The sequence below is a fragment of the Amblyraja radiata genome, chromosome 9 (genome assembly GCF_010909765.2).
Source record: "Amblyraja radiata isolate CabotCenter1 chromosome 9, sAmbRad1.1.pri, whole genome shotgun sequence".
NCBI classification, from domain to species: Eukaryota; Metazoa; Chordata; class Chondrichthyes; order Rajiformes; family Rajidae; genus Amblyraja; species Amblyraja radiata.
In genome coordinates, this window is record NC_045964.1 from 50,252,231 (window position 1) to 50,271,002 (window position 18,772).

At 40.7% G+C, this 18,772-nt stretch overlaps 1 protein-coding gene across 1 annotated transcript; it reads left to right on the plus strand.

The window, feature by feature from the left end:
- Nucleotides 1-69: 69 nt before the first annotated feature.
- Nucleotides 70-18,571, plus strand: tpp1 (tripeptidyl peptidase 1). Its single transcript, XM_033027340.1, has 11 exons — nt 70-221; nt 351-434; nt 4,697-4,836; nt 7,011-7,161; nt 9,694-9,815; nt 10,378-10,556; nt 11,418-11,616; nt 15,291-15,479; nt 16,592-16,664; nt 17,943-18,063; nt 18,359-18,571. The coding sequence occupies exons 1-11, from the start codon at nt 211-213 to the stop codon at nt 18,554-18,556; spliced, it is 1,467 nt and encodes a 488-aa protein (XP_032883231.1). The 5' UTR covers nt 70-210; the 3' UTR covers nt 18,557-18,571.
- The last annotated feature ends 201 nt before the right edge of the window (nt 18,572-18,772 follow it).

An 18,772-nucleotide genomic window follows, 5' to 3' on the forward strand; every position in this document is an offset into this window, starting at 1 on the left:
TTTGGCCGGATATTTTTGTAATTAAATTAAATGACTGCAATAGTTATTCTCAGTTAAGTTTCCCCCACCCTCCGAGTTTGCAAACAGGCGCAGGCGTCTAGTTCGCACTTCCCGGAAGCATTTATGCAACATCACGATTCGGGACCGAGTTGCGATTGACAGGCGAGCCTGGAGCTGGGTGGTGAAGTGGCTCTCCTGACCTCTCCGACAATGGCACCGGGGTGAGTGAATGATAACCTGCCAGGGAACAAACTCGTAATTGTGCAAACCATATCTGTAACTTGTGCATTTCGCCGTGTTTTGAAACCACGTACTAATGTTGTTATTGATCTCAACATTCCTCCGACTAGGTGCTTGCTATTCCTGGTTTGCATTTTTTGTTGTATGATCTCCTCCATCCGCGGTGTCTTCCTCGAACCAGATCAAAATGTCAGGTAAGTCCAAACATGTCTATGTCTATGGTATGACTGCAGCGCCCTATGTCAATAGTAAGCTCTGCCAAACAAGTCATGAAAGCAAAAAGAATCGCAAATGCTGGAAGTCAGAGACAAAACCCAAAAATGATGGACACACTCAATAGCTCGGGCAAGCATGTATGAAAAGAGAAACAGAGTGACGTTTAAGGTCAATTCAATGATTTAATTCAATTATCTATTATACTCTATTGTCACATGTACCAAAGTACAGTTAAATGCTTTGATTTGTGCACAACCTGGCAAAATCATATAGGAAACCTTACCTGGGCAGGACACAAATATCACCACAAAGTTACAAAAGTTGACCCAACAGACCTATGTTTTGCCTGCCTGCCGCCGCATGTGGCGGTCCCCACCTCCCTCTGCCGGGTCCTCAGGCATTCTCATAGCCCCCCCGGGACTAGGCAGCCCCCTCCCTGCCCGGCGCATCGTTCTGACGCGTCACGCCCCTCACCCGCCAGGTCCCCCCCATCCTTCAACCATGAGATTGGCTCATTCCCCCCCCCCCCCCCCCCCATAATATCCTGGTTTGTTTCAAGTTTGCAGCATCAGTGTTTTTTTATTGTTTCCATTGGCACATGATTTGTAAATATTTCTCAAGAGTTGAGAAAGACAGGGGAAGTGGAAAGATTTAGAGGAAGAATTATTGAAAGCAAAGGTTCAAACCAGATCACCAATTAAAGGAAGCGGTGTGTTGGGGAGAAGGATAAGAGTTTTGTCAGCACAGGATCTGAGCATGGACAATAAACGTAAAGGTAGCAGTATTTTAATCAAGCTGAAGCTTGCTGGAAGCAGAGAACTGGAGAGTGACCATGATAGCTTTGAAGTGGTTAAATACAGAGGTGAAAACTGCTAAGTGAGGATTTCAGCTATGGATAGGCTCAGAGGAGGGTTTTAAAGTGAGGTCAGAAGGTAGTGATTGTGATAGTGTTGAGAGGAAATCTGCAGTGCTGTGTCAAAAAGGACACTTTGTTGCAAAACACGTTGATTTACACTAAGCAGAGTGAAATTGGTGGCAAATGTATGATATGAATGCCAAAGATAGTTTTACTTTTGTCAATATTCCACTGAATTAAATCTTCGTTTTACCATCAGGGATATTATATGACAGGCAGAGGCTTGGAAGTGGCTGGGCAGAGGTAGCTTGTTATACAGCTGAAGTAAATGTGTAGATGAGAGATAGTCATAGCGTTATGCAGCATGAAACAAGTTCTTCGGCCTAACTCTACCATTCTGATCAGGGTGTCCTGAAATAGTTCTATTTCAAAGATTTCAAAGGTACAGTGATATGCAAATTATCATTCAGCCATACGAAAAGAAAAGCAACTAGACACACAACTACATAAAAGTGAACATAAACATCCACCACAGTGGATTCCCCACATTCCTCACTGTGATGGAAGGCAAAAAAGTCCAATCTTCTTCATCTTTATACTCCTACGGTCGGGGTAATCGAACCATCTGTCGGGGCAATCGAAGTTTGCTCAGCCAGCAGTCGAAGCTCCTGCCTTGGGGCGATCGAAGCTGCCGCGTTTGGGCGATCGATGCACCCGCATTGAGGCGATCGAAACTCCCGTGTCGGGGCAGTCAAAGCTCCTGCGGCTTGCAGTTCCTGAAGTTGGTCTCTGACCAGAGACCGCGAGCTCCGTGAGGTCAAAGTCCTGCAGACACCCACGGTTGGAGCTCTCAAAAGTCGGTCTCCAGCAAAGGCCGCCAACTCCTTGGTGTCAGGCCGCAGTGCTCCAAAGTCGGTCCCTGGCAAAGGGATCGCAGGCTCCGCGATGTTAAAGTCCCATAGGCTCCCCGCAGTGGAGCTCTCAAAAGTCGGTCTACAGCAAAGGCCGCCAATTCCTCGATGTTGGGCCGCAGTGCGGACGGAGATACGATACGGGAAGAAAATTGCATTTCCATCAAGCTGAGATTAGAAATGTTGCCCCCCCACCCACATAAAAGAAGCTAAAGGACACTAAAAACATACATTTAACACATAGCTTTAACATCCCAACTCTCGCACGCAGTACCCCATCTGATGAAAGCAAGTATGTTATATGCCTTCTTTACCACCTTGTCGCTACTTTCAATTAATTTTTGTACTTCTAGATCTCTCTGTTTTACAGGACTCCACAGGGTCCTGTTATTCACTGTATGTCCTGCACGTGTTTAACTTTCCAAAATACACTACTTCACACTTATCCGTTAAGTTCCATCTGATATTGCTTTGCCCACTTTCCTGGTTGATCTTGTTCATGTTATAACTTGAGACAACTTTCTTTACTGTGCACCTCACACCACCAATTTTGGATTGGAGGGCTAGCTGAAAAGGATAAATGCTTTTTAATATATAAAAGATACATGGTGGAATACTTGACCGTAGGTTGTAGCTTATATTTCTTCTCAAGCTGGCTCAAGAAGAAAAGTAAGAGAGAGACAAGCCCAGGCTTGCGTCAGGTTGATGTATGTTGAAACAATGACCGGTGTCTACCAATTGAAAAGAGAGACAAGCTCCTCCCCTTCTCAGCTCTCCCTCAACCCACTGGCTCCACCTCTTCCTTTCTTCTTTCCCTGCCCCCCACATCAGTCTGAAGAAGGGTTTCGACATGAAACGTTGCCTATTTCCTTCACTCCATAGATGCTGCCTCACCCGCTGAGTTTCTCCAGCATTTTTGTTTACCTTTGATTTCACAGCATCTGCAGTTCCTTCTTAAACAAGCTCAGATTTGTCGTGTAGTGATGTGTATTGACTGAATCTTGTGACCTCTTTGAAATGTGATTAGGTCTGGTGACCATGACTAACCTCTTTGGAATATGAATCAATGTCTCTGTATAAAAACATCGTGCAAAGCTTTGTTCATTGAAGTGGTGGCGTGGAGGAAGTCAAGTGCCTGTGTTGCTTACTTGACTGGTGTATCCCGGTCACTTCCCATAAGGTTCATGTTTATTAAGACATGAACCATATCATATCTACAATTATGTGGTTGGGAGGTTTTCCACTGAGCTGGACAGCAGATAAGAGAAGTATGGTGCGTTTGTTGTGTTGAAGGCTGAAGGGGGCGGGGAAGAGACTTGCATTATGTTCATAGAGGACACAATGGCCAACAGAGAAACTATTGCAGGGAATGGAATTCAGATGTCATTTTACTGAAACTGCAACTAATTTTGCATCTTTTATTCGGTGATAGGTTTTCTGTGAGGGATATCTTTATTCTTTGTGTGCCATTCTATCTATCTATAATCTATAAAAGTCTAATCTTGTATGTGTGTGTGTGCATGTTTTGAATCCTCCTCAAAACGCTATGCGGTAGTGCTTTACATATTCTGATTTGCATTATTTTCGTCCACACCGTACTCAGGTTCACTTACGATTTCATTCATGATTAAAGTTTTAAAATAAGCCAAAAATGCTTCGCACAGAGAGCCTTTTTCCAGCAGCTTCCAGTGATGTCACAATGCCATCTCACAGACGTCCAATCACAATGGATCTTATTTACAAATGACATCACAATGGGATATTGCCAATGGTAACTGCAGCTTTTCACAGAGAGGCTTTTTCCAGCAGCTTCCAGTGATGATACCACAATGCCAATCACAGTGCACCAATCATAATGGGCTCTCAAGCTGCCGAGTGCCACAATAACATCACAATGGGACGTTGCCAACGGTAATTGCAGCTTCTCGCAGAGAACCTTTTTCCAGAAGCTTCCAGTGATGATGCTATATTTCACATTAAAGCTTTAAAAATGCCAATTTTAACAAGATTTTTTCTCTTAAAATCCTTCCTGCCAGCTTCCAGCACACTTCAATACAAAGTTGCAAGACAGGAACACTCTGAACTTTTCACCTCAATGGGATATCACAGCAAGTGATTCAACAGGAGGGCCAATTGGTATTACAATTTGAACTGCTGCGGCAGGCCGTGGAAGTGCAATTGGATTTTTTTTAAAGTCCAGTGTTGAGGGAGGCAGGGAAGTCCTGGAATCTTACGTTCGGGAACGGGTTCAGTTGGGGGACCATGCCTCTCGTGGGGGCTACGAGTTAGTGGTGCAATATTGTGTTGGGGAATGGGTTGCTTTGGGGGAACAGGTGAGTGGTGGAATATTGCTTTGGAGGAGCAGACCATTGGGGGAGTCTGCACTTAGTTTAGTTGAATAATAAAATGAGGAAGCTCTAGTATTAAGAAGTGTTGAACAGGCCTTTTCTAACATGTTGCTACTTTCATGCAGTCTTCCTGTTGGGTGGAAATACGTGGAGCGAGTTTCACCCAAGGATCAAATTCTTCTCACGTTTGCACTTAAACAGCAGAATATTGACAAGCTGAAAGAAAAGCTGGAGCAATTATCAAACCCAGCCTCTTCCCAGTATGGTAATTCTTTGTTTATGTGGTGTTTTATGCATTAGTATTGTTGAGTGATTAATTGCTATTATTCAATGTAACTTAATTATTTAAATCATCATCTCACCCCAACAGGCTTTATTATTTTCAAAACTGAATTGTTACAATCTTACACACAATTTTTTGAAAGCTTCAGCACACTAACGTTGTTGAAGTAGGAACAGCTGCAATTAATTCTTAGCCAGAGTCGCTTAAAGATTAGTGCTTGAATTAATCGAATAAGAACATGTATTTGCTGCCTACCGGGTAATATTCTGTGGTTTGATTTTATAGTTTATTTGGAATTTATTTAATGAAAGGGGCTACATACAGATTGACTTTGAGAAACAAATGTCTCAGATGGCATATCCATATTTTCTAATACATTATGTAAAATTGTACATTTATTTAACTTCACTGGTCAGTTGGTTCCTGGTCAAAGTTAAGAATGGGAAGAAAAAAACTGAGGGAAAATGTTTACTAAGAGAGTGGGGAATGTTGAATGGAATACCCCAACATTCAAAGTTGCTGTTGTAATTTATATAATGATATAAATGTAGAAAATCAGTGCAAGTTGACTGAATTTGCATGGCTGGAGCAGTGCAATTACTAGAGGTGCAGAAAATATAAGAATTATTTCAGGAATGAGGCATTTCAGTTATCTGGAGAAACTGGAGATGTTTCCTTTCGAGTAAAGAAGGTTGAAAGGAGATTTGATAGATAGAGAGAAGCTGCTTCCATATTGAGGATTAAATCAGACAGGGCCTTCGAGGAATATAGAGCAAGCAGGTATTTTACAAGGGTCAAAAGAAGCCATGAAATGTCATTGGCAAGTCAGATTATAGAAAATCCTAAAGCTTTTTATACATATATTAAAATCATGGTTTCAAGGTTCAAGGTCAGTATATCGTCATGTACCAATTAAGGTACAGTGAAATTTGAGTTACCATACAGCCATATTAACTGAAAAGCAACAAGACACACAACCACATAAAAGTTAACATAAAAATCCATTACAGTGGATTCCACTTTCTTCACTGTGATGGAAGGCAATAAAGTTCAATCATCTCCCTCTTGTTCTCCCGCGGTCGGGGCAGTCAAACCATCCACAGTCCGGGCGATCAAAGCCCCCGCAGCCGATGATCGAAACCCCCATTGGGGTGATCGAAACTCCCGCGTCGGGGCGGTCGAAACTCTCTCCGCGACATGGGGCTCCCGAGTCGGCCTCTTCTTACCAGAGACCGCGGGCTTCACAATGTTAAAGTCCACAGGCCCTGCGATTGGAGCTTCAATCCCCGGCAAAGGGATCGCATGCTCCGCGATGTTAAAGTCCCGCAGACTCCCACGGCTTGCAGCGCCCGTCGGTCCCCAGGAGAGGCTGCCAACTCCACGATATTAGGCAGCAGTGGGGACGGAGAAACGATAGGGAAAGAAATCGCATCTCCGTCAAAGTAAGAGATTGAAAAAAAGTTTTCCCCAAACCCCCACATAAAATAAACCAAGGAACACAAACATTTTTTAACACATACTAAAAATAACAAAAAGAAGAAAGGGCAGACAGACTGTTGGCGAGGCAGCCACTGCTGCTGGCACCACCCGGTGTTTTGTTAAGGGAACTAGAGAGGACCACTCAAAGATAAAGGAGGAAATTTTGGGCTTGGAGTATATAGGCGATGTACTTTGCATCCGTATTCATCAAGGAGAAGGACACGGAGGAGAGTCAGATCAGTGCGGGGTATTCAAATGTCCGAGGGCAATTTGAGATCAAGAAGGAGGTGTTATGCGGTCTCTTGGAAAGCATTAAGATGTATAGTTCCCCAGGGTCCGATTGGCCCACAGATATTGTGGGCCAAAGGCCCTGCTCATGCGCTGAGCTGCTCTGTGCTCCATTGTCCTTTTCTGAATTGATAAATTAAGAGATAGGTTTCTTGCAACCTCGGGAAAAAAAATGATTTCAGATTTTATACATTTGCAGTTTGTCTTTATTTGTGTAACAGCTGACAAACGTTGAGAAAATTTCCACCTGTGGATTATTGTTCATTGTAACTGACCCATTTACTGTTTCAGAGTATATTTTAAAAATATTTAATGGCAATCATTTTGCCTTCAGGTGATTCGTGAGGATAAGTGTAATTCTTTAAACAGAGTCACTACCTTGTTTTCAGGTAAATATCTCTCCCTGGACCAGTTGTCCCGAATGATTCAACCTTCGAAAAATACTCTGCAAGCTGTTTGGGCCTGGCTGGGAAACCTTGGCGTACAAGACTGCTCCACGGTCCAGACCTTGGATTTCTTGAATTGCTTCACATCTTCCAGGTAACAACAATAACTGCTCCATGGAGTGTTCATTATCTACATTATATTGAGATATTGCTTCATAAGTGTTTCAGGGAGCCTCATCAAGGTATTAAGGGTTCTATATGAACTGATAGATAGCAGCGATATATTTTAGCATGTAGAATATTACATAAATCCAGAAACATTGAATGCAGCACGATGAAGCCTTTTTAAATTCCAATGAATTCCTCTCTCCGTTGTTTCCACGTTTGAGTTTGTGCCACCTGATAAGGTCGCATACGTCCATTTACAAATGGATGTCCAATGCTCGGCTTTCTGACATTTGAGGAGTTTTGAAGTACTTTATCTAATCACGACACAGCCATTTCATCTGGATTGTACCTGAAAGGGCCATCCATTTGCAGAGCCAGTAAGAGGAAGGCACATTGGTTTGAGGCGGAGAGATGGAAGCATCACTTTGATTATAAGTTGCATCCAATGGCCCCTTGCTAAAGTTAGACCCTGCTAAAGTTAGAATTCTTGCCATGGCTGTAATCGAAGGGAGGAGACTGTTTCCTTGCTGTCACTTGTTATACAAAGTATTCAAGTTGATTTCACGTCGATAAATGCTTGGCTTACGAAATAGATTGTTTTGATGGTCTGGAGTCCATCTATACATTTGTGCGATCAGTTAACCTCCACTCGCTTAGCACAGGATGCTGTATAAACCGCAGGCCACTACAGGAAACCCGTGGGAACCCATGATTAAGTGAGTACTGGCCCTCATAAATCTTTGGATGGTCAGACAGAAGTGCTACCCTTACAATGATTGTTCTTATTTTTTTGGGAGTGCTGCCACACTTTTTGCATAATCCCCATGGTTTTACAAGCTGACGATGCTGCTTTTGTACGGATTTATGTAGCAGCCAAAATATAGATTGAAGCAGTGCAGTAGATGTGGTTCACATGGACTTCAGTAAGGCATTTGATAAGACAGCTGGAGACTGTGTACAGTTCTGGTCACCACACTATAGGAAAGATGCCATAGCTTTGGAGAGGGTGCAGAGTATGTTCACCTGGTTGTTGCACTTCAGTTATGAGGAGAGACTGGGGAGGCTAGAAGTGTTTTCCTGGGAGCAAAGGAGATTAATAGGGGACATGATTGATGTACATCAAATTGAGGTATATGGATAGGGTAGACAGCAGGAAATTATTCTCCATACTAGAGGTACGTACACCAAGAGGACATTGATTTTGGGTAATAGGTAAGAGATTTAGAATGGACCTGAGGTTTCACCCAGACTGTGAGTATTGGAATACCCTGGTAGGCCGATGGGCCTGCTTCCGTGCTGTATCTCTGGTCTAAATGAACCTTGAAGAGGGAATGAAAAATAAACTCTGATCCAGAGCCAAAGGAATAGAGAATGCAAACTGGGATGTGGGTGATTCTTTGATTAATATGAGGCAGGGTATGGAGGATTCAGAATCTTAAAATTCAGTTGGACAACAAGGAATGTCAAGAAAAGTTGTCAAGTAATCATTTTTATTGGTAAATTATGAATAAAGCTTTTAACTAAAAAAAAAACGTGAAGGCTTGCTTGAAAAAGATTTTTATAAACCAATAAAATTCTAAGCTGGCATAAACATCAACCATGGAGAATTTAGTTTGCTTTGAAAATGCCAGAACTGGATTCAAATACAGCTGTAGACAAGTGACAAATCCCATTAGTTTGTGCAGTGTTTAAGAAAGAACTGCAGATTCTGGAAAAATGGAAGGTAGACAAAAATGCTGGAGAAACTCAGCAGGTGAGGCAGCATCTATGGAGAGAAGGAATAGGCGACATTTTGGGTCGATAACCTGTTAGTGGTAAGTTTAAATCATTTCAAATGATCTTGAAAGCACATGCATTGTTATTTGTTTACATTTAAATATTTTGAAAAGAAAGAAAATTGATGCATCTCTAGACCGAAATTTTATTTTAACAATCTCAGCTACCTATTGGTTTGAACATAATGAAACCATAAAAAAATACTTCCTCAAACTGAAGTAAAAATCTGAATTAAAGTATCAAGCCTTTGCAGCAGAGAATACAGAAGTTAAAATATGGAGTAGTGTTTGCTTACTGATCGCGAGATAGGAAAATCAGCCCTCATCCTGCAAGCTGCATAATCAACAGTAATTTGATTGACTTTGGTGTGGTACATGGGCAGTTTCATGAAACCAGGTGTTGTTAACTACCTAAAGGCTTGATCAAATCTCAAAGCGCTGGAGGAACTACGCAGATCAAGCACCATATGAGGAGGGAATGGACACAACCATTCAGACTAAAGAAGTGTCCCAACCTGAAGCATCATCTCTCTGTTTCCTCCACAAATGCTGCCTGACCCGCTGAGTTCCTCCAGCACTTTGTGGTTTGCTCAAGATTCTTGCATCTCCGGTTTGTTGTGAATCCAACCTAAAGATAAGATTTTGGTTTTCACATTATTAACTCCAGAAGATCAGAATCTTCAGTTTGTGGACTTCTATTTAGTGAGATGTGACTGTATTGTTTTTTTAATCCTGTATTTCAGTACTGCTGAAAAGCTTTTGACTGGATCAAAGTTTAATCGTTACACCAATGGTCATCAGACGCTGATACGATCTCTGGCTAAATACAGAGTTCCCGATGAATTGGCAGAGCATATTGATTTTGGTGAGCGGTTTTGACAAAATCCTCACGGACAGTGATGTCAGGGTTTTGATATGTGCAATTCTTTCTCTGAGTGTTTTAATTGAACAGATGCATTGTTTTGGTTAGTTCACAAAATGAGCGATCGAATCACGGATTCAATAAATGTTTTTAATTATAATTAATGCATGCATTGCGACTTACATTTTAACATTTTGATTTTTAAAAAGCCCAAAGACTTGATGAAAAAACCCGGCAATTCTGGAAATATGCAATTCACCATTCATCTGCCTCTGCAGTAAACTAGCATCCAAGATAATCCACTCTAGTGATTCTTTATTTGGCCTCTGTTGAGAACTATCTCGCTTTGCAATGTGATTCTGTTGCACAAGTCTTCAATTTCTGGCCATATTCTCTGAGTATTTTCTTGCCTGCTTTTCCCAAAAGATGTTTTAACAACAACAATTTGCATTTGTGTATCCGCTTTGATGTCAAACACCAAGTTGTAGAATGAATGTGGGGATACATTTTGCATTTCACAGGGTAGACAATTTATAAACGATTAAAACAAAATTGTTCATTGCAGTTGGAGGCATGCATCGATTCCCTTCGCAAAAGACTGTGATAAGCAAGGCATGGAAAGTTGGTCAGCACAGAAAAGCGAATCTTCACTTGGGTGTAACTCCTGCTGTTGTGAGGAAACGCTACAACCTCACTGCAAGCGATGTTGGGTCTCATGGGAATAACAGCCAAGCAGTGGCTCAGGTAAGATGTTGGCAGGTAGTACATTATTAATCAAAGCAGAAAGGACCCTGGATCCAAATACAGTAAAACTCCAATCATCTGGCAAGTTTGGTAGGTTGGTGCCAGATTTTCTGGACCATTTGATGTAATTTCTATTAATACACAACACTCCTGCAATTCACCTTTTTAGATGTTACATAGTATTACTGCAAATGTTCCAGTGAATTACGTTTTTTAAAAAATTTTAAAAGCATCCCAGTCGGTTCAAAAATAGCACAGCAAAGGAGGCTGCATTGAGTTGAAAGAGAGAGCAGGAACAGGCGAGGGTCATGTAGAAGGGAGCATCGCAAACATCACCTGGTGAGACAGCTGCTGAACCATCAGGATTTACAAATAGTTGAATAGCAGAGTATAGGAGTTTGACTGCAGTTGTCAAATACCTATTGAAACATACAGAGTTGTGAGTCTGTGGAATTCTCTGCCTCAGAGGGCGGTGGAGGCCAGTTCTCTGGATACTTTCAAGAGAGAGCTAGATAGGGCTCTTAAAGATAGCAGAGTCAGGGGATATGGAGAGAAGGCAGGAACAGGGTACTGATTGGGGGTGATCAGCCATGATCACATTGAATGGCCGAATAGTCCATTCCTGCACCTATTGTCTATCGTGGTGTGGCAGTGACAATCACAACAAATTATGGCAGAGACCATTTTGTAATTGTATTCCTTTTGTTTCTGATCGCAAATTCACGTATTTGCTTTTTCAGAGCTTGGTTGATTTTGTTTATCGTGAAATAATGATGAACCATAATAGAAATTGTATAATTCAATTACATTGATTTTTTGCTTGATCCATTGAAATTGGATTTTAACTGTTTTATCCTTCAGTTTCTGGAACAATATTTTCACCAGTTGGACCTTGCAGAATTCATGCAACTCTTTGGTAGAGGCTTTGGCCACCATACTGCAGTAGATCACACAGTAGGACACCAAGGAGGTATAAGAGCAGGCCTGGAAGCCAGTCTGGATGTGGAGTATATTATGAGTACCGGTGCAAACATATCCACTTGGGTCTTCAGTAACACAGGTAGGTCTCAGGCTATTTATGTGTAGTTACTAGTATGGCAATTTAGTCCAGCCATAGTTTAGTTTTCTTTTAAGTATTTATAGTTCACTGATTACTCAAACGTCTCCCGACTGTATGAGTTTTAGTTTATTGAAAGCAAGACATTTTGAGACGTAAAGATATTTTGTTTGTTTACATGTGACATTAACTGCAGTCAATCATACAGATTTAATGATCTAAAGTTCACATTTATTTACTGAGAAATTAGATGCAGTGGGGGTTGGTTCTGAATGCAGCTTAGAAAGAAATAATTTGATTAAATATGTAATTATGAATTTAATAGTGATCTTCCAGAGCAGTCACATTCCAATACAATAAATTATCTTCATATTTTGCCCTTCATTTTATTTCAGTTGGTGTAAATATAAATTCTTAAAGATAGTGAAAGCTTGCAGGAATTCTGGAAAAAGTAATTGCTGACCAATTGTACCATCAGTTTGCATATTGAAGACTATTCTCTTGTTCACTGAAGTGCTCTGCTGCTTGCTTCCCTTGAACCTTGGTGCAGAGGATGTTTCTGTGGTGATTCTTGGTTCCAATGAGAAGCATGGTCTATTGCACAGTAACACATCGCAGACACTCGTGTGAAGACTGTAATTCATCCAGTGTTGCGTTAGGTACAGATTCTGAAACTTGTTACTAATTCCAGGATCCTGTACATCACCCCGCAACATACATGGTTCAGATGAGTTTTGTTTCTTTTCATGTATAGATCCGACATTGAAATTATATTTCCTTTACTCTCTCTACACCAATGACTGCACCTCCACAGTCCTCTGTCAAGCTTCTCAAGTTTGCGGATGACACAACCGATTGGACTGATCCAGGATGGGGATGAATCTGCCTAGACAGGAAGTGATACAGCTGGCGTCCTGGTGCCTTTGTAACAACCTGGAGCTCAATGCTCTTAAGATAGTAATTGGTAGTAATCTGGAATTGATAGTAAACTTTAGGAGAGCTCCCCCTGCCCTCCCCCCCACTCACCATCAACAACACCACAGTCACATCTGTGGAGGCTTTTAAGTTCCTTAGAACCATCATCTCCAAGGACCTTAAATGGGGGTCCACCATCGACTCCACAGTCAAAAAGGCACAACAGAGGATGTACTTCCTGCGGCAGCTGAAGAAACACAATCTGCCACAGGCAATGATGGTTCAATTCTATACGGCCATTGTAGAGTCTGTCCTCACCTTCTCCATCATGGTCTGGTTTGGCTCAGCCACCAAGCACGACATCCAGAGGCTGCAGCAAATTGTTCGATCAGCTGAGAAGGTTGTTGGTTGCAACCTTCTCCCCATTGACGAACTGTACACTGCAAGGGCCAGAAAGCGGTAAGTTAATCTCTGACCCCTCTCACCCTGGCCACAAACTCTTTGAAGCACTTCCCTCTGGAAGGCGACTCCGGACTGTCAAAGCCACCACAGCCAGACATAAAAACAGCTTTTTTTGCCACGAACAGTAGCTCTACTCAATAACCAAAAGTCTGTAGCCTCCTTTTGCACTGATATTTTAATTAATTCACATGTTTAAACTATGTTTTATTCTTATCGTTTTATTCTTAATTGTACTGTATGTCGTGTTGTTACTTGCGAGCAGAGAACCAAGGCAAATTCCTTGTATGTGTACATACCTGGCCAATAAACTTATTCATTCATTCATATTCAGCGTATCATTTGGGCATGTGCATGCAGAGGTTGGAGTCTCCAGCTGTGTTCCAGTGATTCAACCTTTCACATAGCCAGTCCCATGCTCTTCCTCTTCTACGGAGAGGAAGTTTGTCATTGCTCATCAGCTGAGTCTTAATGTAAAGCAAGAGCCAGTATGTGCATTTGAAAACTGCAACTCTAGTCCATTGGTAGCTCTAGGTCCTGAACACCGTTTGACAGACGATGGGGCCACACGAGAGTAGACGATAGCTCAGGCAAGGAAGCCCGAGTCACTGCCTTTTGGCTTTTGCTCACGGTTGCAGGTTTTAAAGATTTAATGTGCAGAAATAAGAGGGCTCATTCCTTGTATCTCCATGCATTCATTAGATCACTTTGAAGCCAGTTTATTAAGCAATGCCGTACGTTAGGAACACCCAATGTGCTTTATTTCAACATGATTTCAGCTTTTTTATTTTATTGGCTTCAAAGTTTTTCAGATTATTTGAATTATTGCAAATGAAGAATTAATTGGTGATAGATAGAAAAAATAGTATAAGCAGTTGACTATTTTGGCCCCTTGGAATTGCTCGTCAATATAATCATAATTTATTCTGTCTAATATTTCAACTCTTTCCCCATACACACTGAGGTCTCTATCCAAATATTTATGTTCCCTCAAAAAAGTTAAGGTGATTTGGTCTTTGCTGCTTTCTGTAGAAAAGAATTCCACTGGTTCACTTAGTGTGGATATTTCATTGAATCATTGTAAAATACAGCAGGAAAGTGGCCATTTTGCTCATTGTATCCATGTCAACCATCGATCTCCTGTTCAAACGAATTCCATATTATCCCATTTTCTCATCCACTCACCCACATACTCAATCAAATAAGATCAAATAGAACAAGTTGTCCTACAACTTTAGACTGTGCATGCCATACGCAAGAAGAAGGCCCACATAATTGGGGCAATTAATCTACAGACCTGCAAGTCTTTGGGATGTAGGAGGAAATCCATGTAGTCACAGGGAGAATGTGCAAACACCAGAGTTAGCACCTAAGGTCAGGACCAAAGCATGTCTCTGGTGCTGTGAGGCAGCAGCTCTACCCAGTCACTGTAATTTCTCCTAATCTCGCCTCTGAACATCTTAATCTTGAAATCATGGATCTTCATTCTGGGCTCTGCTGCCTCCCCACATCCAATCTGTGTAAGCCTATCACTATTTTGTGAGATGAACATTCTTCCTATTCTTCTAAACTCAAGTGAACACAGGTCTTGTTAACCCAATCTCCCCTCATGCTCCTGCCGCGCCCTGGAATCAGACTGGTGAACTTTGCTGCATTTCATCTGTTGCAAGTTGATCCATAAGTAAGGAGACTAAAACTGCACGCAACACTAGAATGTATTGTTTGCTGACCTGCATGTTTAGTTTCGGTGGTTGGTCACCAGCCTCCTTTACCACATCAACATTTCAACAGCTATCACCATTTAAATGATCTGCCTTTCTACTTTTCCTGCCAAAGTAGATGGCTGAATGTTATCATAGTAAATCTGCCAAATATTTGCCTATTTCTGCATCTCTCTAAATCACATTGGAATTTCCTTGCAACCTAATTCAATTCCCAATTCTACCCAGCCTGATGTTGGCAAACATAAAAATATTGCATTTGGTTCATTCAACCAAATCATTGAAGGAGTGGGGTACGGTTCGTGTGTGAGCGGTGTGAATATCTGGGGTCTAAGCCCTGCAGTCTGATATCCCGCTCCTCCCAATCCCACCCCAAAAAAGACATGCTGTTTCCTGATGCAGGATTTAGATCTGCAACGCCAACTATTCTTGCACCCCTTCCCATGCAGATGCCACTCAACCCCCAGCAGCTCGATTTTTTTTGCTCCAGATTCCAACATCTGCAGTCTCTTGTGGCTCGTCTCCCTTTTCTGTCTGCAACCATATTTCAATCCATAATGATTTATCATTTGTCCGTTACAGGAAGGCACCAGTCCCAGGAACCCTTTCTGGATTGGATTACTTTATTGAGTAATATGTCATCCCTCCCATGGGTGCACACCATCAGTTATGGAGATGATGAGGACAGTCTGTCAGTGGCGTATTTAAGGAGAATCAACAACGAGTTCATGAAGGCTGGTGTCCGTGGTCTCTCCTTACTCTTTGCATCTGGTAAATATTTTGCACAGAATGTGATAAAAAATTGCTTTTAACACAAGATTTTTATTTTTGCTTTAAACTAGTCACACTTCAACCGCAGTCCCTGTTGGTGAACTGTCATGTGCTGGAATAAAAGGAAGTGCATGTGTTTCACCCACTTCTAACATTTCATATTGTTACATTTGCACAGGCAGACATTTCAAACATTCATTTTAGATTATCTGTGGTCTATTTTCATGTTGTTGCAGATTGTGTACCAAAGTAATCTAAGTACCTAAGGCAGATGCTGAAAAACGGATATTTTGAAAATGGGTTCAACATCATCTGTGAATATCAATCCTATTATTTTATTCTTCACCCTATCACACATTGTTTTCATTCACACCTACCTCCACCCATTCTTCTCAGTTTCTTAAGACTTGTTTAATGTCAAAGCTCATTTCCAATTTGCTTGTTGTTTGATTCTGGTCTAATCTTCATGTAAAGAACTCACACAAATAATACTTAATCAACATAGTTTACATTCTTCACAAGTAAATCAGCCAAAGGATTTGTTGTGTGCACATTTCAATGTGCAGCACTTTGCAAAACTTAGGAGATGCGGAAAATGTCTGGAGTACTGATTTTAGATTACTTTCTTTTCCTAATAGTACATACATTAGAAATAGAACAAACCCAAAAAGCCATTGATATCCTAAATAACTAGTTTAATTTTTGCCAATATGTTAGCAGATTGGTTATTTAATATCTGTTAAAAAAAAAATTTCAGGGCCTTTTAAAAAAATAACTCCCTCTGCCTGATGGTGTATTGAAAGAGGGTTGGTTGCAATGGTGGGATGGTGGGGGTGGGCTATATATGTCCATATGGTTCAGGGCCTTACACGCCAGTCATTTGCATTTGGCGATGTTCGAGGACAGGCAGGCAGCTTATCCCAGAGACTTGCTTCCCGATAATGTTGTCTGACCAAGCATGCCTAGGTTTAAATCCTACCTTTACTTTCATGGAGCTGCGAAGTATTGACATGGAAGGTGATATTTTGAATGTTTTATTTTACTTATTTACATATGAGAGTCAAAGATAAATTTCAGCCATCATTTTAACACTTGCCCACCTTGTACAACAGGTGATGATGGTGCTGGCTGCAGAGAAGTTAGAAAAGGCAAAAATACCTTCAGGCCAAGTTTTCCTGCATCTAGGTAATGACTCGGGTGCACTGCAGTCTTTTAATGAGTGTTTGGATAATATCCCACTACTTGCACTGCATGATCAATGATTAAAATATGCTAGTTGATATATTTTTTATTTCTCTACATTTATTGAATTGAAAGTGATCTTGCCAAAACCATTGTGTTCACATAACTTAACAATCCTTAATTGTTTGACGACTGAATTTATATTTCAGAAATCTGGATAAAGCATAGAATTTTTGAGGTTGTGCTAAACTAATTAATATATATATTGCAAGATCAATTTTAAGGTCTGGATTACTACTGTCATAAATCAGAGTGGCTGCATATCTCATGCATTGAAGGATTGGGATGTCCACTAGTCCCAGTGTGCAGTTGTGATGATTTTCCTCACATCAGGGAGAATCAAATTTAAAGTCATCATACTGCACTCTAATTTGTTAATTTTCCTGTTAAATTGTTAACTGAAGATTAACTGGCGACAGCCGATAGAAGGATCTGGCCTGTTCTGTGTGGTACTAAACAATCTAGAAATATAAGGTAGACAAAAATGCTGGAGAAACTCAGCGGGTGAGGCAGCATCTATGGAGCGAAGGAAATAGACCCTTCTTCAGAAATCTAGGTGAGATGTGAGGGGGAATTTCAACCTATGCTCCAAATAAACTGAGTGTAAATACTGAATGTCCTAAAATGGTCATAGTGAGAACCCCAAATCATTTTCAAGTTTGTGTGGCAGTTGAAATCAGCACAAAATTGGCTTCTGCACTGCAGTTAAACCCTGTTAAAAAGAAATTAACTGGCTTCCACACAAGAAAATAACAATAGGCTGTATCCATTAGGGATTGTCACCAAGCCCATGGAGCATTTAATGTGTGCACACTAAATGCTTTAAAGACCGCTGGTTTAAATGCTCAAACAGCTATAGCATACCTGGCCTACACTCCACACGGTTGAATATTTGAGCAAAAATGAGTGAAGATCTGGCATGAAAGTAGAATCTGGAGGCTTTTGGTTCTGAAAGGAATATTTGAGAAGCCCACTAACCATTTCTTAGCTATTCACTTTTTTAGATATCATTTGAATATGATCTTCATAATATTTTATGCATTTGTTTCTTGTTAGTTTTAAACTTTTTTACAGAAATTATATCAATCCAGAAGGCAACAAGTACTTCACAGTAGTTAATGGTTTTACAAGAAATTAACAAAATTGTAGATTGTGAGATTTGGCATTGGCATACTTTGAATATCATTCTCTGGCAGAACTGAATATATAACTTTCTTTTAGTCCTTATGTTACAACTGTGGGAGGAACCTCTTTCAAGAATCCGTTTCAAATTACGTTGGAGGTCACGGACTCTATCAGTGGTGGTGGATTCAGTAATGTGTTTAAAATGCCTGACTATCAGTTAAGTAAACCATTTGGTCATTGTTTTGTTTTGTGTGCAGTTCCAAATATATGCAAGTGACAGAAAATTGGTGAGATTTAAAAAGAGCAAAAGAAGAATAAAATGTTCATTTGTTCTTTTTGTCTGTGGAATCTAGACCAAAATACTACAACAAGTAAAGTTCAAGTATGAAACTAGGGGAAAGATCTGGCCAAATATGTCCTTTTTATGAGATAATGGGTTAAGATGTATAGCTTTCTCTTAATGTTAGGTTTGATATGTTTCGAGTAGTACAATTTATCTGTTTATATTACAGGCCACTGCCGTGAAGTCTTATCTCAGAAAGACAAAATCACTTCCCCCAGATACCTACTACAATGCTGGTGGTCGTGCCTACCCTGATGTAGCAGCATTATCTGATAACTATTGGGTTGTGACTAATCTAATCCCTATTCCTTGGGTTTGTGGAACATCAGTGAGTGAAATTATTTATACAGTACTTACACCTCTTTAACCAGACTAAGGTAAAAGTCACTATTGGAGTCATACATCCAGTAATTTTTTTTAATTTTCAACAGGACGCAGACATTAACCAAGTTGAGTCATTGTTGATGTAAAATATTATTAGTATCTTTGGTCTCATGCTATAAATCATGAAGGTACTGGAAGCAAGATAAGAGATTTTTGTAATCCTTTTTATTAAAATATATGATTTTGCTTTTCAATGCAG